Here is a 19,701-nt window from a genome sequence, read left to right as displayed (position 1 = left end):
TGCATTCTTCATTGTCAACTCACCCACATACAAGGTCGATTCTGCACTAAGCTTTTGGAGGAATGGTCTCACTTACCTCTGAAGAATGCTACATCGGAAGTAGAAGACTCCTTCCATCTACAATTTCCAGAGTTTTCTAAACCCTAAGCACAAGGTTTGGGGAAGGAATGATACACTTAAGAACCACTTTAGTTTTTTCACAAGTCTTTATTTCAGTCTTTCATTATTTTAAGAAAGCATAGTTACCAATTTATGTAAGGGGGGTTGTCTTTAAGTAACTATGGAAGTAATGAGGACCATAACATAATTCTTTAGAAAATACAAATACACGTTGAGCTGAGAAGAAAGGTAGATGTGGCTTTCCAATCTTTTTGCTCGTCATAAATCATGAGAGAGTGCCTCTCTCTAAAAGGCATACTTATCCAATTTTGAAGCTTAGTTTCTTATTAGTTTTTACATTGAATTATCATCTTTAATCACAATTCACTCAGGAGATACGGATTTTACATATTAGTATCATCCATCATACCTTGTGTGCATACGAAAGAATCAACATCTCTTAGAAGTTGTCTACACCATGTTGTCTCAGATGAAGGTTCCAAAATCATATAAAGGTGATGCAATTCTTACCTCATGTTATCTTATTAGCCATATTCCTTCATCACACATCCTTTGATAGGTCTTAAAACATCAAAGCAAATTGAACCATAGAGAGATGGCACCATAGACATACTAAGACATACCTTCCAAAAAGAAGGGTAGATGAAGGGGATCGTTGAAAATTGAACCATAGACATGCTAAGACATTGTCTGTCTAACAGACATAATATAAAGAGAAAATGTAATATAAAATATGATTAAAATACCCCTAAACTGGTATTTTAAAACTCCCCCTCAAGCTAGAGAGTAGATATCAAACAAACCCAAGTTGTCACAGATGGACACATGTACGTCTTCCCAAAGGCTTGATAAATATATCTCCCAACTAGTATGAAGATTTCACATAAAGAGTTATCACCTTCTCTTACATAACTGCATCTCTAATATAGTAGCAATCAACCTCTATATGTTTAGTTCTCTCGTGGAATACAAGGTCGCTTGCAATAAAAATGGTTGTCTAATTATCACACTTCATAACCATATGATCTGGTAAATGGAAGCCAAATTCAAGAATAACATATTTAATCCACATAAACTCACTAACTGTATAAACCATTGCTCAATATTCGGCCTCTATACTAGACCTAGCCACAACTATTTGTTTCTTACTTTTCCATCTTACCAGGTTACCTCCAATAAAACAATAGTAGCCTGAAGTAGAATGCTTATCTATCTTACACCTAGTATAATTTGCATTAGAATACCCAAGTACATCAACCTTTCTATTCTAAATATACAACAGACCTTTTTCCAAGTGCACCTTTCAAATACTTTAAAATCCTCTAAGTAGCTTCTAAAGTATTTTCTATGAACTGGCTCACAACTCTCACAACGAATGAAATATCTAGCCTGGTAACTATAACATAAATCAATTTACCTACCAACTGTAAGTATTGAGTTCTATCCTTGAGAGTGGGACTTTGGGTGTCATGCAAATTATGGTCGACTTCCATGGGAGTGTCTATTGGTTTAGCACCCAATAAACCTACTCTTATACCATCTATAATATTTCTTAGAGAGAGAACAATACCTAATTTACTACAATAAACTTCAATGCCAAGGAAGTACTTGAGATAGCCCGAATCTTTCATCTAAAAATGTGTGGTCAGGTATTATTTAACTTTTGTAATGCAATTAAGATCATCTTCAGATAGTAGAATGTCATCTACATCGACAACCAAAACTACCAAACCAGTCTTCCTCTTACGTAGGAACATGGAATGATCACAATGACTCCTGTAGAACCCAAATTACAATAATACAATACTAAACTTTTCAAACCACGCTTGTTGACCTTGTTTATGTCCATAAATGGCCTTTTGCAGCTAACATACCTTCGTTGCCTCTCCACTAAGCAATATACCTAGGAGGTTGCTTCATATAAACTTCCTAATGTCTATCACCAAACAAAAAGGTGTTTTTCACATCAAGTTGAAAGAGAAGTCAACCCTTATTAACAACCATAGAGATTACGATACTTATCGAAGTGAGTCGGGCCACAGGAGAATGTCTCAAACACATCAACACCAAAGGTCTATGTATATCCCTTAACCACCAATCGTGCCTTGTGTCGTTCATTAAAGCCATCAATATTATATTTTATGGTATGAACCCAACGACAACCAACAATAGTTGCTCCTGCCAGTGGATCACATAGATGCAACGTTCCTGAGACATCATAACACTCATTTCATCATCCATAGTTTGTCTCCACTATGGAGAACACAAAGCATCCTACACTGAACAAGGTACAGAGGAAGTAGACAATAACATAGCAAATGATTTAAAGGACGGAAATAAAAATTCAAGAGAGATACTTTGAGATCGGATGAGAAGTACAAGACCATTTACCTTTCTGTAGACTAATAGGCAAGTCAAAATTAGATACAACAAGCTTGGCAGGCAAAGAGGAAGATGGTTGATCACGAGAAGAGAGCTTTGTAGATGTAATTGTTGGAGGTATTGCAGGAGGACAAGGACAGTAGTTGTAAACATGAAGAGGCAGAGAAAACCCCGATGGAGCTGGTACATCCAAAACCGTGACAAGAACTGAACTATCTGAAGAAGACTCAGAAGAAACATAAAACTCACTAGATGATAAAACATACGGAGTATGTTCAAAGAAAGTCACATCAGCTGACACACGTCTTCTGTTGAATAGGATCATAACATTTGTACCCTTTTTGTCAACAAGAGTGCCCAAAAAGACACATTTGACAGACCGAGGTGACAATGTATCAACTGAAGTTCCAAACATGTGAACAAAATAAATACAACAAAAAATGTGAGGAACCACATCAAACAGTTTACAATTCGGTTTTAAAACCTGAAGAGGAAACTAAGCAGAGCATGCAATTAATTAAGTAACATGAAGTCAAAACCGCATCCCCCAAAAAGACTTAGGAACACTCATGTGCAGTAATAGTGTCCTAGTAACCTCAAGAAGATATCTAATTTTACGTTCAACCACCCCATTTTGTAGTGGCATACTAGGACAAGATGTCTGATGGGTAAACCATATGAAACACAAAACACTAAAAATTTAAGATTAAGATATTCCAACCCATTGTCAGTACGAAGCACATGAGCACAACCACCAAATTGATTTTTTATTTCATTGAAAATTTTGAGGAATATATCAAACACTTCTAATTTCTCCCGTAGGAGATACACCCAAGTTACTCCACTAAAATCATCAATAAACGACACGAAATACTTGAAACCAAACAGACTAGGAATCAGACATGGACCTCATACATCATAGTGACCTAATTCATACAATTCGATTTTTCAGCTAGAACTAACTGGGAAACTAGAACAATCATGCTTTACCAACTGACAAGACACACCAAATGTATATCTACTGGCAGAGAAGGGAAAGATTGATGCAACTCAACTGGTGATGGATGACTCAAGCACATATGCCACAAGTAGGAAGAATTTGCAGTACTGAGTGTCACAGCCCGAGAAATAGATAAATCATCCAGCATATAGTCCTCCCTTCTCATGTCTTGAACCAATCATCATCTTCATCCACAAGTCTTGGAAAACACAGGAGGTAAGATAAAAAATTACTGAACAATTTAAGGATTTAGTAATATGACTCACAAATAAGAGATTGACTGGAAACTTTGGAACAAACAAAACGGAATATAATGACATTTGTGGGGCAATGTGAAGAGTACCCTCCCCTTTGATAGGAGAGGTAGATCCATCAGCTAAAGTAACTTGACTATATGAATGAGACGGATTAATGGACTAAAATAAGAAGCTCATACCTGACATACGTGTCGAAGTTCCTGAATAAATGGCCCGGGGAAAAGAATGAGACACATTTAATGCAGTCATACTTATATTCACTATTGTGGCACTTGCTAATGGTGGCACTTGCTAAGGATGAAGGATGGGTCTCAATAATCTGAGTAGTAGTAGATGATACAGTCAGTTGGCCCAGTCGTTGTTCTAACTGCTGAATTTCTTCATAAGATCCTGTGTGTGAGGAGGCATCCTTGTCTGCGACTATAGAATTGGCCCAGGTAGGCTTACCAAATTTCTCCCAACATTTTTTTAGAAATATGGTTTGACCTACAGCAGTGAACCCATTTCCGATCCCCCTGAGCATTTTGGTCACACCATGGGTAGAGAATGAACGACATCTACCTCTATTATTACCACCAAGAAACTAACAATCAAGCTTACCGATAGAAGGCTGGAGGTTAAGAGCAGTTACATAAGAGATTTCCACCTAAATCAATTTTATTCACTACTACACCTTCAGCCCAAAGAACTCTATTAAAAGCCTGCTCTAGGGTGGTCACTTCCTCATTGACCAACAACTGAGCTCGAATGGCATCATACTTAGATCCCAAACAATCTACTTGAATCCAATTTTCTTTCTCACGAATGTCTTCAACATTTGCAATAAAAGGATGGAATGTACTGATTTCTTGTAGTACCCCTCCCATCTTAATAAAGTAATTTGTAACTGATCTACTTCCATGCTTCACACTAAAATATTTCACATACAACTCAAAGATTATTGACAAGTTATTCTATTAAGATAAAAAAATGCCAAGATAGTCCACATTGCCTTGGCGGTACTACAACTCAAAATTTGGTCACTAAATCATGACTCCATACTTTGATCAACCAAGTCATCACTAAATTGTCTTCTACCACCCAATCTTTAGTAATAGGTACAGGGGGATCTTCTGTTATGTATTTTGTCATCCTTCTAGCCTTCAAATACATCAAAACCGATCTTGAATAGGTTGAGAATGTTTTCCATTTGAGCTCTCAGTGTACTAGATTCACCCCTCCAATTTCACAAAACAAATCACAATTCAACCCAAAACAGCGTTTACAACCACATAGAATCACTTTCCCCAATTTAATTTTGCCTGAGTAGGCAAGTGGACCCACAATCAAAACCAATTAGGGCAAAATTTCATGCGAAGTACCCAATTAACAACTCATAGTACTAGTACTCTGCAATTAAGACCATAAATTGACTAGAAGGAGGCTCAATTACAGAGAAAAAGGATAACGCAGGCAGTTGGGGTGATGAAGCATGATGACGCAGGCAATAATGAAGTTAGGCCTTCAAGTAGGATCCCTTAAAGCCCTTAAAGGGCTTTAAATCCCAATAGTCACTCAATTGAGAGTAATTGCCATTAACCAATAGATTGTGGCAGGCAGAAAAGAGAAAAGATTGAGTTTTTACCCTACCAGTCCAAACTTCTTGGAAGAACCTTCAATGGAGATGCTGAGGGAGGAAGAAGCCACAAAACTAGAAGAAATCTGCTCATAGGGTAATCCAAGTCCCACAAGAAATGGAGGCATCTTTCATGATCGTATGGGGTAGATCATGCATGTATTATCTGCCCCCTTTGGACTCTACATATCTTCTAGGTCAAAACTCAGTTCCCTTCTATGTGTGTGGATTTTTCGTTCAGCATTTTTTGTGCCATCTATTGATACAAGATTCCTAGGTGATTATTTTGTGCTTGCTATCCATGGAAAGACCTGCCATGGCTTTTTTGCCCTTGTAAGATAAAAATCATGACATGTGTGACTTGCTTAATATTCAATGTTGTCACATACAGTGTAGTGCAAATTGCATGGTAACTATTTTGGCCCATGCAAGGGTTCGTTTGCATGATCTTCCTAAAGGCTATACTTTCTCTCTTGTTGGTTTCTTTGTTTTTGTCATTGTTTTTTATTTATAATTATCTTTCATGGCCATTTGTTCTTGGCCTTCCAGATTTTTTTGTAATTCTTTGCACCTTCTTTCTCCTCTTTAACGAAACTCACAGTTTTCAGAAAAAGAAAAGTAAAAGACTCTTTATGAGATTCTAGATAAAATGTCAGATTATGTGGCGCGGTAGGTTCTTTCTTTTAGGACCTTCATGGAGAAGACCTTTTTCCGTTTTATGTTCACTTATTGTAGTTTTTGGCTTTTTTGTGCATACATGATGCAGGGGGGCTCTTCCTTAGGCCTCTTTCCTTTAGTGTTTTTCCTTTGACCTTAATAAAATTCGTATCATTATTAAAAAAAAAAGAGAGAGAGAATCAGGTGGAAGACAACAATTTTATTCTTATCTAAAAACTGGATGGTGGCATTTTAGTAGTGTTAATGGAAAATTCAAGCCAAGAAAAAGGCCCAAGCAAAATTAACCAGGGAAGGGCCTGAGGCCTGACCTAAGATCTATGATATTTAATGAAAATAAAGAAATATGCAAGACGAACTGAGTGCATATATGAACAACTCACATGTTGAGAATTCGATCACCAACAGTCATGAGCTTTTCTTTAAAACCATCCTTAATTTCGTCAGCCATTAAATATCTGAGAACAAGTACTAAATGTGCAGCAAACCGGATCATCTGAGCATCACCATGGGGCCTGAGCAGAAAAGGCAAGCAAATCTCAGGAATGATGACTCCTTAAAACAGAGGAACCAATTTAATGTATATATTTGCAGAAGACTGTTTGCAAGTAGATACACTCGATTACTTTATGCAATTTTGATCATCTGATGGAGATATCCATGACCAAAGAAGGTCCAGCAGAAGAGCTATATTTCCCAGCATCAGGTTCATCTGCCAACATTGGTTTATAGAGAATAAATAAGATGAATAAACAAAAGATAAGTAATGAACAAATGAAGTAAGACAAACAAATAATTATTTACACAAAAGACATCAACTTCTAACACCAAAAATAGTGCATGCGAAATAGGATAAGGAAAAATCATAATGTCAGTCTTAGCTACTGACATGACCACACAGTGTGGTTGCTAGCGGAGAACACTATTAGCAACTTTTAACAGTGACATAAACCTCCTTTATATCAGAGATATGGAACTCTCACCTCAATTTGTCGATGCTTCTCTTTGCATGCCCGAGAGACTGCTTCATGTACCATGTCACTGCACTAAAAAGATATACAACTGAGAGAAAGGAGGAACAGCATTATAAGAAGAAAAAGCAATAGAAGCACATAGAACAGACAAAACTCATACCCTGAGTGCAGCTTCTGAAGAAGCGCATGTATGTCTTGTGGTTGTTGGTCAAGGATATGATATGGCCAACTTTCTGGACCTAAAGAAGAATGCATGAACTTCTCCCTTTGCCCAGAACTATCCATAGCATCTGTATAATTTTTCAACTGTTCCAATTTGGTTTCTTCTAAGTTGGCTAATTGTAAGTCTACTTTGAAATCTAACCATGACTTAGCCATAGCCCAGCAAGCAGACTGAAAAGAAAAATTGCAGTAGCATGAGATGCAGTATAGATATCAATAGAAGAATTGAATTAAATCAAATAGCTTAAAACCCCAACATAGAACAGAAACGTGTGCAGTTCCACAAGTTTGTCAAGCACTTAGTGTAAATAACTAGGTAGATTCATTGGTGCATGCAGGAGTCTCCTTTCACATCCTGTTGTGGAAGAATCATTTCTACTAGAGGCACTAAAACTGGATTTATTTATTTATTTTTTTGAGAATGTCAAGAATTTCATTAAGAAAAAAGATGAAAACTGTTGAAGAGCAGGTATGAAGGAGTCACACATAACTCTCACAACAAGAAGTTTCACAAAGCCAAAATTATTATGGCGAAATCTTCCAAGGGTCTCACAAGAGGAGGTCTCACAAAAGAATCCCACTTAAGGGAGTCTTAGTTATGTTAGTCTTCTATTTATGTTCAGTTGTTCAATTGTTCTAGAACTTATCTTGTAGTGTTTAACTTTAGGTGTAACTGGGATAAGGGTAGTTTAATTGTAATTGGATTCTTCTTGTTTTCTCTATTATAAATAGAAACTTATTGTACTCAAATTTCAACAAGTCAGTGAAGTTTTTCTCTTTTACAAAAATTCAACATGGTATCAGAGCGTGTTCTATGAGTTGACTTGGTCAACCCATAGAAATCATGTGATCCTTTTTCTAGTTTATCATCTCCAGTAGTTTATGTTCATATTCTACTTTTTTTTCCTTTCTTGTCCTAGTACCCGTTGTTTCTTTGGCGTTCACACCTTTCATATTGTAAATTATATATTAACGGAAATATCTTTGAGTCCACTTTCCAAATCAAAAAGAATTTTGGCAATCGGAGTTTTCTACAAAAAGAAATTAATATATGAAGCAAAAAATGTCAGGTAGCAAGAGAAGTTGAAGCAGTAGCAGAAAGCTTCAATTTTCAAACCGCTTTATGCCATAAAAAAACGAGACTTTATATGGAGATTTATATGTCAAAAGAAAGATCTGTAAGTCAATTTTCTACCTTATCAAACCGATTCTCAATTTAATTTTTCTAGAGAGAGATATCAATTTCACAAGGATCAATGGTCATGTTGGTCAAAGAAGAAAGAGTACTCAGCTCGGCCATATTACGGAGTCCGAAATCTATCAGATTCTTTGTCTCAAAAGAAGTATATTTTGGGAAAAACATTATACTTGAATGAAAGGCATCGAAGTCTAGTTTCAGAAAGAATAATTTTCATGTCAATCTGATCTATCTATAAGGTGATATTCACATTGGAGTCGACAAGGGTCGAGCTACAAAATGAAGCAAATAAAAAGGTCATAAAAGATTCGAGAACGAAACTTTTTATGTCAAATTAGGTATCAAATTCAAACTCTTTAAATCTAATTTCTTGAGAAACAAATTGTTTGTGGTTCTGAATTTATTTTGAGAGATATGGATATCAGAAGTGCCAAATGTCAATTCTGCCGAAAAATCTCTCCTTATCCTATTTTCTCTCCTATTACCTCTCCATGAATTGACATGAATTGAATTTCCTTTTCTTCTAGAAACCTAGTTTTTTAGTCAAATTTCTCTTCTCATCAGAGAATTTTGCTCAAATTTAATTACTCCATGATGTCCTCGTTCATGGTATGCAATATCCTGCTTCGATGGTATTTTCAAGTTTTGCATTTTGTTACTTGGTTGTGTATCTTTCACATAGTCAACTCCAAAAAATTGTAGTCACAAAAAAAAAAAGTTATCCTTCGTCAAATTTATTAAGTTCTACCGTTATATTCTCCCCTATTTTTTTTAAAGGTCACATTCTAGATTCGTTTGAAGTATGAATGTTGCATAGTCGCTTCCTTCCGATTAAAGTTTGTTTTCTCTAGTATTTCTTCAGTTTGTCATCTTTTGTTTTCATCACTTCATAGCAATGCCTAGTAAACCCACTACCTAAAAAGTATAGGAGTGTGCCCAACATCCAGCTCGAGTCAAATCTTTTATTCTTCACCCAAGAGTTGATTTGTGTTTGAGCTATCCTTAAAAAGTTAGTAGTCTCTTTGTTATGTCATAAAGTTTGACCGTTTTTCCGCCTTTAATATTGAGTGGAGTGTGCTTCACACTATGATCGTTTTGACTGGTATTTGGAGCTTTGTAGTACGGCTAAGAGTGATTTACTTCTCCCATATTTTGTTTTATCCAAGTTGGATCTCTATATCCTTTTTATCCCCAGCTTCGGGGAGAAGAAGAAAAAGTAGTACAAGAAAGAGGTAATTTTAATTCCACATGTTGTGATAATTTTTATGTAACCAAAATATTCAAGAAAGTGGGTATAAAAATGAAGAATTTTGCATCTATAAAAATAAAAAAATAAAAAAATCAACAAAGGTTGATGACCAAGATCTTTTTCCTTGCAAGCTGAAGTTATAAACTCCAACTTGAGGGGGAATGTTGAAAAGTAGCTATGAAAGAGTCTCACATGACTCTCACAACAAGAAGTCTCACAAAGCCAAAATTATTATGGTGGAATCTTATAGGAGTCTCACAAGAGGAGATCTCACAGCAGTTACAAATGTTTTAATTATGTTAGTCTTCTATTTATGTTCAATTGTTCTAGGACTTATCTTTTAGTGTTTAACTTTGCGTGTAATTGGGATAAGGGCAGTTTAATTGTAATTGAATTTTTCTTGTTTACTCTACTATAAATAGAGGCTCATTATACTCAAATCACAATAAGTCAATGACGTTTGTATCTTTTCTAGAAATTCAACAAAAACAAAGGGATACAACTCAAGGATATAAATACAAAAAATAAAAAAATAAAAAAAGTAGCAAGACGAGGCTAGCAATAAAAAAGGTAAAAAAAAAAAAAAAATACAAGATGTGAAAGACAGTCCCACCCTCAACATAAAATTGTTAGAAAATATGTCCAGGGTATTTTGGTCATTTCACTACTTTGGCAGAGTTATTTCTATACATAATCTTGTTCTATTCAATGAACTATATCTATGGTTTAATTTTCATATACATAGGATACATAGTTAGGGAGATATAAGGAGAAGAAGCATTATTGTGGAAGTGGGGGTATTTTCATAATTTCTTCAAACCTATTAATTAAATAAAGTTGGGGGTCATGCATGACCCCCAACGAGCTCTCCTTTGGAGCTTCTCTCAAATTCTCTCTGCTCTCCCTCTTCCTTTCACTTCTCTCTTCTTCCAACACCTAAAACCTAATTTTTACATGGTATCGTAGCAGTAAATCACATTTGGGAGCACCTTCTTACAATTTTCCATCAGATTTGAAGAGGTCAATCTCCTAGAAGAAGGATCCACCAAGTTCTTCAATTACTGGTTGGTAAAACTTAAAAAATTTCCTTTTTTTTTCCTGCCGTAACTCTAGGGTTACTGGTTTTTGTTGATCATTGAGTGATCTCCCAAGATTTAATTACCCTAAGTGGGTTTCTATTGAAGATTCTTGGGATGTGTGTCACCCATCCCTGGTACTGCACCTACATTATCCCATATGAGGCTGGTGTTAGCCCTAAGTGAGGGGGTAATCTATACTATTCTCTTTGAATTTGAAGCTTTGTATAGTGTTTTGAAGTATTGAAGTGTGCAAATCCTAGTTTTGGCCCTAACTCTAATTCTGCAAGATGGGGCACACTCTGGTCATATATTTGGAAATTTTCTAGAAGTGTTAATTTATTATTTTGTGATTATAAATACATAATATGGGTGATTCAGGAGAGTTTACACTCCATCCTAAGAGAATTCAGGATATGATGGAAAGGATGTAGTGATTACATCTTAGAAGCTAATAGGGTCTAATTATCTTAATTGGGTTAATTATCTAAAGGCAAGAAAGTAGACAAATTTTATCCCAATTAAAATAATTAGACCCCTCTCAGGAAACGGTCAGCCATCTTCTCCTTCTATGCCCTTTCTTATGACAGGTGTGGATTTCCATCCTTCATCGCTTTGATTTGCAGCTTTGTATGCCTGTGGATCTCGTTTCAGCCAACCAGATGCTCCTTGGGACTACTACTCCCATGATGGGCAAGTTTCTAATTTTTGCCTATACTGAATACATTCCCTAGGGTCTTTGGAAGGATAGGAATTGCAGGCGCTTCAATGGCAAGCTTGAGTCTATTGAGAGGGTGTCCAACATCATCTCTAATCAGATTTCCACTTGGTTGCATACCAAGAATGCATTCTCCTCGTTTTTGGGTTCTTTCCTCTGTGACAACTAGCACACCTTGGCACAGATGCTCGCTCCCACGAGGTCCCCCTATCATCCAAGAATGGCAGCCTCCCCAGCCTAGTCTCCTCAAGCTTGATTTTGATGGTTCCTCTCTAGGTAATCCTAGAAAGGCCGGATTCAGTGGTGTCCTTTGTGACTCTCTAGGTAAACTTGGAAAGGCCGGATTCGGTGGTGACCTTTGTGACTCTACTAGCACCCAGATCATCTCATTCGACGGCCCTTTAGGAATTGCTGATTCCACGACCGTCGAACTCCTTGGCCTCCTCAATGGGCTCCATATTTTTCATGACCACTGCAACTGCCCTCTCCATATCAAAGAGGACTCTAAAGTGGAGATTGGTTGGTGTGCATCTTCATCCGTCCCTCTGTGGCACCACTGGGATGTTTTCTACGAGATTATAGATGTTGTATCTCACTTTGATTGTACTTGGTCTCACATTCCGAGATTTGCCAATTATGTTGTTGATATTCTTGCTAAACAGGGTGCTTCTCTCCAATCCAATATTGTAAAGGGTTTGCTCCCTTGAGCTGTTGTTTGGTTGTTAATAAAATCATCCTTTCTAAAAAAAAAAAAATTATTAGAGATAATCCTCTGGTCCCTACAGATAATGACTGGGAGGCAGAGAACAGCCAGGTTATGACCTGGATTGTCAATAGCATTGATTCTACAATGATAAATCAAGTAATGAATTGTGAGACAGCAGAGGCATATGTAGGTGTCCTTAAGAGTCTCTGTATGCTCAAGAGAGTAACCTTTCTCGAGTTTATGAACTATATACTGATTTCATTGGGCTAAAAATAGAAAATAAAATTGTCACAAAATACTATAGTGCATTCCTAGGTATTCAGCAGGAGAACAATATGCATCATCTATTAACTACGGATGAAAGAGAATTGAGGAAACAACAAAATCAGTTGGTGGTTGCGAAATTTCTTGATGGGTTAGGCACTGAATTTTATGGGATAAAAGCCCAAGTATTAGCTTTTGATGAGACACCTACTCTCTCTACAACTTTCAATCGCATTATGAGGGCTGAGAAAATAGTACTACCCAAAGCAGGTAAGGATGGCAAGATAATGGAAGTTACAACTCTTAATGCTTCAGACACTACATCAATCCCCACAAACTCCTCTAGAGGTCGCACAGGTACTGGCAGAGGTTGAGGTAGAGAGGGCTCAGGTCAAGGTAGAGGTCATGGTGATGGAATGTTAGAAAGAAAATGTGTTCACTATGGACACGGTAACCACTACTTAGACAGATGCTAGATTAAGTTTGGAAAACCAGCATGGGCTAACTCCACTATCCATGAGTGAGGGATCGGTACTCCTGACACTACTACCTCCGTTACATTGGGAGCTCCAAATGAGATGCAACAGTTGATACAGCAGTAGCAGCAAATTGCACAACATACGGCTCAGATCTTTGTTGCCTCAACTCTGCATTTGTGGCTCATGCTTCCATCCTTGTTCCAACTCCTACCAATGCCAGCTTAGGTATGTCAGCTTATCATTTCGCTCATCACCATCATGGGTTCTTGATTCAAGGACCTCCAGGCATATGTCAAGTATGTCGTCATTGTTTTCTGATTTGAAGGAGTCCTTGTATATAAAGCATATCAATCTAGTTGATGGTTCTACGTGTCTTGGTCCAGGAGTAGGCAATGTCACTCCAACCATCTTCTTGTCTCCTCAATCTACACTACTTGTCCCCAAGTTTCCTTTAAATTTATTATTTGTCAATCAACTAGCCAAATCTATGAATTTGTTATCAGTGTTTTTCAGGATCTCGCGATGAGGAAGACGATTGATTCCACTCATGACTAGGTCATCCATCTATAGAAAAATTGATTCAAGTCTTCCCAGACTTTCCCTCCAGTCTTTCATTTCAGTGCAAGTCATGTCAACTGGGCAAGCACCACAAAAGTTACTTTCCAGCCTCACCTCACAAGTGTAGTCATCTTTTTTATATTGTACACTCCAACATCTTGGGACCTTGCCCTGTGACTAGTCAGTTTGGTCATAGGTACTTTATTTCTTTTATTGATGTTTTTAGTAGATGCACTCAGATTTACCACCTTAGGCAAAAACCTGATGCTTTTGATGTATTCAAATAGCTTTAATAATGAAATAAAGAATCAGTTTGTTGCCTCACTACATGTTTTGCATACTGATTAACTTGAGTTCATGACTCACAAATTTCATAGTTTTTTGTCAAAATCAAGGGATAACTCATCAAACGTTTTGGATCTTCACTCCTCAGCAAAATGGAGTGGCTAAACGTAAGAATTGTCATTTACTGAAAGTTGTTAGGACAATGATGATCCATATGAATGTGCATAAGTCCTACTGGTGTGATGTTGTACTTATTGCTTTTTTTTATCAGTAGGATACCTTCATCTGTTTTAGAAGATAAAATCTTAATTTAGGTTCTTTTACCGTCAATCCCACTATTTTCTGCTTCTCCTCGTCTGATTGATTATGTCTATTTTGCACATGTATTGGGACCTTCCAAGGATAACTTATCACCTAGAGCTGTTAAATGTATATTTATGGGGTATTCTCAGACACATAAAGGATATAAATGTTTATATCCATCCACCAGAAAAACATTTGTATCTACAGATGTTGCATTTTTTTATAATGTTCCCTTCTTTGAGTCTACTTTTTTTATCCCCGGCTCCTATTGTACCTTCAGACCTTGGATTTGTTATTACTATACTAGTTGATGAATACATTGGACCATCACAAGTTGTCACAGTTGAGAAACCTTTGCAGGTGTATCGGCATAGGAAAGAAGTTTCATCTCAGGTTCCAGATTTCTCTCACACATCGGACCATGACTCTGACTCATCTAAGTATCCCAAGGTTAGTAACTTACACCTTCCTATTAAACATAGGAAGGGTGTCAAAAAAGGTACATGGTATCCTTTGTCTCATTTTGTTTCTTGTAGTTCCTTATCTGACAACTATAAAAAGTTTGCTTTGTCCATCTCTACCTGCATTGTTCCTTCTTCAGTGAAAGAAGCTCTTTTATCCCCCCAGTGGAAGCAAGCTATGGATGTTGAAATGGAGGCATTAGTAGATCAATGTATTTGGCAATTGTGTGATTTACCTTCAAGGGCGATAGTCGTTAGTTGTAGATGAGTGTATATGGTGAAATATAATGTTTATCGCTTGGTTGAACGGTATAAAGCTTGGTTGATAGCTAAAGGGTACACCCAAACTTATAACATCAATGTTTTTGAGACCTTTTCACCTGCTGCCCGGTTATCTTCTATTCATATATTGATCTCGATTGTAATAAATCAAGGATGGTCCATATGTCAATTGGACATCAAAAATGTCTTCTTGTATGGTGATTTAGATGAAAAGGTATATATGGAACAACCTTCGGGATATGTTGATCAGCAAAAGAAACATAAAGTTTGCAAACTCAAAAAGGCCATCTATGGGATAAAGCAGAGTTTGAGAGCTTGGTTTGAAAATTTCAGCCAAGTTGTGATATATGTGGGATTCTCGAGGAGTCATTGTGATCAGTCCTAATTTATAATGAAAAAGACATCCAAGATTGTAGTGCTACTGGTTTATGTAGATAACATTATTCTATCTGGGAGTAACATTTCTTGTATAGAGGACACTAAGTCCCATTTAGCCGAACATTTTCACCGAAAGACTTGGGGCCATTGAAATACTTTCTAGGCATTGAAGTAACACAACGGAAATGTTAAGTTGGGTCCAAGGCCCATCCCAAAATGACTAACCAGCTTAGGAAGCCTCTTTTCCAACTAATAAATTCAAGATCTTTGTACTCACTAATCCATGTGAGACTATTCCTTAACACTCCCCCTCACATGTAGACCCACTTTTATGGCTCTACAAGTGGATAATTTAGGTGTAGGCCCTCCTTTGTGGCTCTAAAAGTAGATAATTTTTAGGTGTAGGCCCTCTTTTGTGGCTCTACAAATGAATAGTTTAGGTGTTGGCCCACATAAGAGTACCTATTCTCATACCATGTTAAGTTGGGTCCAAGGCCAATCCCAAAATGACAAGCCAACTTAGGAAACCCTTTTTCCAATTAATAAACTCAAGATCTTTGTAAACTAATCCATGTGGGACTATTCCTTAACAGGAAATATATAACTGATATACTCTAGGAATATGGTTTGTTAGAAGCAAAGCCAATTGATACTCTAATGGAAGTGGGGCATGATCTCTATGACGATCAGAGTGCAGAATTAAATGACAAGATACTATATTGGAGGCTAGTGGGTAAGCTCATATATGCAATAGTCACTAGACTTGATATCTCATTTGCAGTAAATGTAGTGAGTCATTTTATGGAGCATCCATGCAAAATTCACTTAGAAGCTACGCAAAGAATTTTGAGGTATCTTAAAAGAAGCACTAGGAAAGGGTTTTTTTTCTCCAAGTTGCTCCTTGGGAAAGGAGGCAAATTGTTGGTCAAGAAAGGAAGCTCTAAAAAATCATTGTAAAATGAGAATTGGATGTCGGAAGAGGCATCAGGACTCAACCCTTCATTTTTAGTATTTTTTGTGTATGCCACTTGCTCGAGAATTCGATCATAGCCAACCCAACTCTTTCCTCTTCCTCATTCTAGTTTGATCCTTCCCTATTCTCATTCTCTGATACCAATTATAGCACCCACCCTAGAGTAGAGGAAAAGGGTGAGAGTAGAGAGATCAGGCTAGAACTAGGAAGAAGAAAGTTGTGGTGGACGACAATGGAATGCTTAAGCAAGTTACAAACACAGAACATTAACTAACAAAGGAGAAATCTAGGAGCTCTATTTGGAGGATACAAGAATAATGAAGCAATGTTTAGGTTTATCTATAGTGTTTTATAGTGCTTTAGAGAAAAGTCGAATTAAACTGGGAAGTGATGAAACAATCCATGAGCATGTAACCAGAACTTCAAGATACTGATCAAAAAGATGATTTATTTAGAGAAGATCCTCTGACATCAATGCTTGATTGCTGAATAAAACCTTTATCCTTGGGGTTATGTATTCACATTGGAAAGCATGAGATGAAGAATCAAAATTCCATCAATTCACACAGAATGAACAAAACTTAAGAGCACAATATAAGCCACAGCAAAAAAAAAAAAATTATGACATTTGCATCGATCGAATAATCAACTGTCGTCAAACAACAGCATCTGAAGAGATGAGAAGATTCTTCACAAGATTAAAAAATGAATCAGTACCTCCCAGTCCCTACAAATAGGTAGCAAATGCTTCAAGTTACTAGACTGTGCGGCATAAATGGCACTCTCATATTTTTCACCTTCTCTTTCCGCAATTTTCTTGCATGAAGAAGAAACCGCATAGCATTATAAGTAAAAATTAATGATAGTTTTTCTAGAACTATTAATACAGTCAGTCGTTTTCCAAAAACAAACTAGAGCAACTTAAGTAGTTAAGCTAAGGCAGAGTTTTCTACCTCCGAAGCACAGAAAGAAGCCCATCTAAAGAGACGCCATTGGTGCCCAATTCCACTTTGCAATTCAATTGCCTGCAGTGTTCTATTCACCCCATTCTTTTTAAGAGCTTCAATTGAAGGAAACTGGTCCAACCCACCAAATGGGCATAAAGTTGCAGCCCTCCAAGGCTTCCACAAGGATATCGCAACAAAGAAAACAACTTTACTACATTTGATAAAAAGCAAGAAAAGAAAAAAGCTTGAAAACCTGCAAAGTCCAAGAGCTAGTAGCAAGAGCTTACCTGCCCAGCAGATCGGCAAAGCTCACATGCTTCTTCCAGTCTTCCTGCCTTCAACAGAAGCCAAATATCTTCTAGAAGTGATTCATCTTGTTTCTGTGCACAATGAACCAAGACCATTTTCATCAAAATTGAAGATATACTTTTTTTAGAACAATGAGGATTTTTATTAAAGGAGAGAAAAAGATTACTAGAGAGAAGAGACCACGAACAAAAAGGCCACCAACAACATGGCAAAATATAAAAGCAACAAGATAAACTGAAAAAAGAGCCCAAAACAAGAAATAAAACTGAAAAGCGACAATTCAGCCAGTATCAATTGGATGTAGAGCACTCCACAAGGTCAGAAAGAGAAACACCTAGCCAATCAAGTTCATCGGCCAGGCCATTAACACATATCACATTATTCACCCACTGCAACTAAAGCCCTCACACAAGTCGAGAACTTCATGATGCAACCACCCAAAACCTCCATGGTGACTAAAGTCCAGTGGAGAACCACCCCACCACCACAATGGAGTCATTCTCCATCTCAAGAGGCATCTTAAAGTGGTGCAAAAGAATCCTCAAACCACAGTGAAAAATAGGTGATTTGGGGAGAAAATAGAAGAGAAAATGGATTCCTGGAAGAGAGGCAGTTTTGCTACTTCAGAATCCGAGCCAGAAAGGCCCTTCCTGCTTCTTTATAATCAGGGTTTAAGTGAAAATTTACAATAGGACAAAAATGCCCCTCAATACTCAAAATTACATATCTCCTAAAACACATGTCTAAATTGAATGAAAATTTTAACTAGAGACATTCTCTATCTAATAGCCATACTATAAGAGAAAAATATAATATTGAAAATATAAGAAATGACCAAAATACCCCTGAACTTGTATTTTAACACAGAATAATACCCGAAGCTCAGCTTCTATAGAATCACACTCACCAAAAGGAGCAGAATAAACCCTATTAATTTGTACTAAATGGTTCCAGAGGATACCTCCACCTCCTGCAATGCTCGAATTCTCGAGAAATCACATCAAAAGTTGAGTTTCAACCACCCCATTTCTCACATTATGCAAACTCTAACAGCTCTAGAGCCAATAAAAGCAAGTACCTCATGCCATTGAGATCTAAGAAAAGAACTCGTGAATTGCTGAAACCTCATGCAAATGAGACCTAAGAATAGAACTAGTAGATTGCTGATCAATTGACTAACCCAAAACTGGGTAATCATACACTCTATTATGCCACCAATAGAAGAAGTTTGGTACTCAAAAGTCAGTGTTTCTTTCTTCCACAAAGGCACAACTGCATAAAAAACAGTCAAAACTTTTCCAGGCTTAGATAGAAATCTAGCTAATGCACTAAAAAATTTGAAGAATTAGAAATTCATAAAAGGAAACTAGACTTACGCAGTATCGCAGTCAACACAACAAAGGCAAATAGGCAATGCAAAAACATGTGATTAACGGACTCATCAGCAAGCAAACAAAACTTGCACCCACCATCTTGGACACTTTTGAACTCAGAGAGGTAACTGGTTAATAGTAAGAATTTTTCCTTTTGAAACACACCACATAAAGTACCTCATTTTAGGAGGGGCTGGACATTTCCAAACCAAGACTGAAGGGGGATGACTGTGTACCTCAGAAGCAAAAAATGATTATAAAAAGATGTTATAGTATAACTACCCGAACTAATAAACTTCAAAATAAGTTGATCCACACCTCCCCGTGTGATATAGTTCAAATCCAACAAAGGCTACCTAGACACTGCATCCCTATCTTGATGCCTTAAATTCCTCGTAAAATGAAAATCCCATGGATCATTATAAGACAAATCCTCAACTAGAACCTATTTATCTGTAGCTAACCTGAATCAAGGGAAGGCCATAGATAAGTGCTCCTTGTCAATAGTGAAATCCGAAATGAGAGCTGGGCAAGGGAGCCAGGAGGCAAGAGATGGAGAGAGGGAGAAGAGGGAGTTAGCAATGCAAGGTTGCAACAACAGTCTAAGGGCAAAGGAGGCTTTGAATTGGTGGCAGAAAGGGTATAAGACCGCGGTTGGATGGTTGTAGCAAAGAGGAGGAAGAAGATGGCAACTCAAAAAGCAGCAAACTCAAGACTTTTTCAATACGAAGGAACAATACTTCATATTGTCAAACTCAAAACAAAGGATGGTCACTATGTCAAAGTTTCAATAACTAACAGGTAGAAGAAATCCTCCATTTAGGATACCTGACAGCATTGGAGGAACCTTCCTTTCACAACTACAAATAGTTTCCAATGCCCAGAAGGAAAGATTTA

At 37.1% G+C, this 19,701-nt stretch overlaps 1 protein-coding gene across 1 annotated transcript in view; it reads right to left on the bottom strand.

Annotated features, from left to right (window-relative positions):
• The window catches only part of LOC137959289 (nuclear pore complex protein NUP107), a 56,627-nt gene that overhangs the window by 14,532 nt on the left and 22,394 nt on the right, over window positions 1–19,701 (bottom strand). Inside the window, exons 8-14 of the mRNA XM_068806688.1 lie at window positions 17,410–17,502; window positions 17,129–17,296; window positions 16,893–16,991; window positions 7,184–7,416; window positions 7,033–7,090; window positions 6,676–6,761; window positions 6,433–6,564 (exon numbers count right to left, since the gene is read on the bottom strand). Of these exons, the coding sequence (XP_068662789.1) occupies window positions 6,433–6,564; window positions 6,676–6,761; window positions 7,033–7,090; window positions 7,184–7,416; window positions 16,893–16,991; window positions 17,129–17,296; window positions 17,410–17,502 (869 nt within the window). The remainder of the gene's footprint in view (window positions 1–6,432; window positions 6,565–6,675; window positions 6,762–7,032; window positions 7,091–7,183; window positions 7,417–16,892; window positions 16,992–17,128; window positions 17,297–17,409; window positions 17,503–19,701) is intronic.

The sequence above is a fragment of the Aristolochia californica genome, unplaced genomic scaffold, assembly GCF_029961685.1.
Source record: "Aristolochia californica isolate CCGP_79_NKW_82.1479 unplaced genomic scaffold, dmAriCali1.0.hap1 SCAF_3, whole genome shotgun sequence".
NCBI classification, from domain to species: domain Eukaryota; kingdom Viridiplantae; phylum Streptophyta; class Magnoliopsida; order Piperales; family Aristolochiaceae; genus Aristolochia; species Aristolochia californica.
This window is presented reverse-complemented; position numbering and strand designations above follow the sequence as displayed.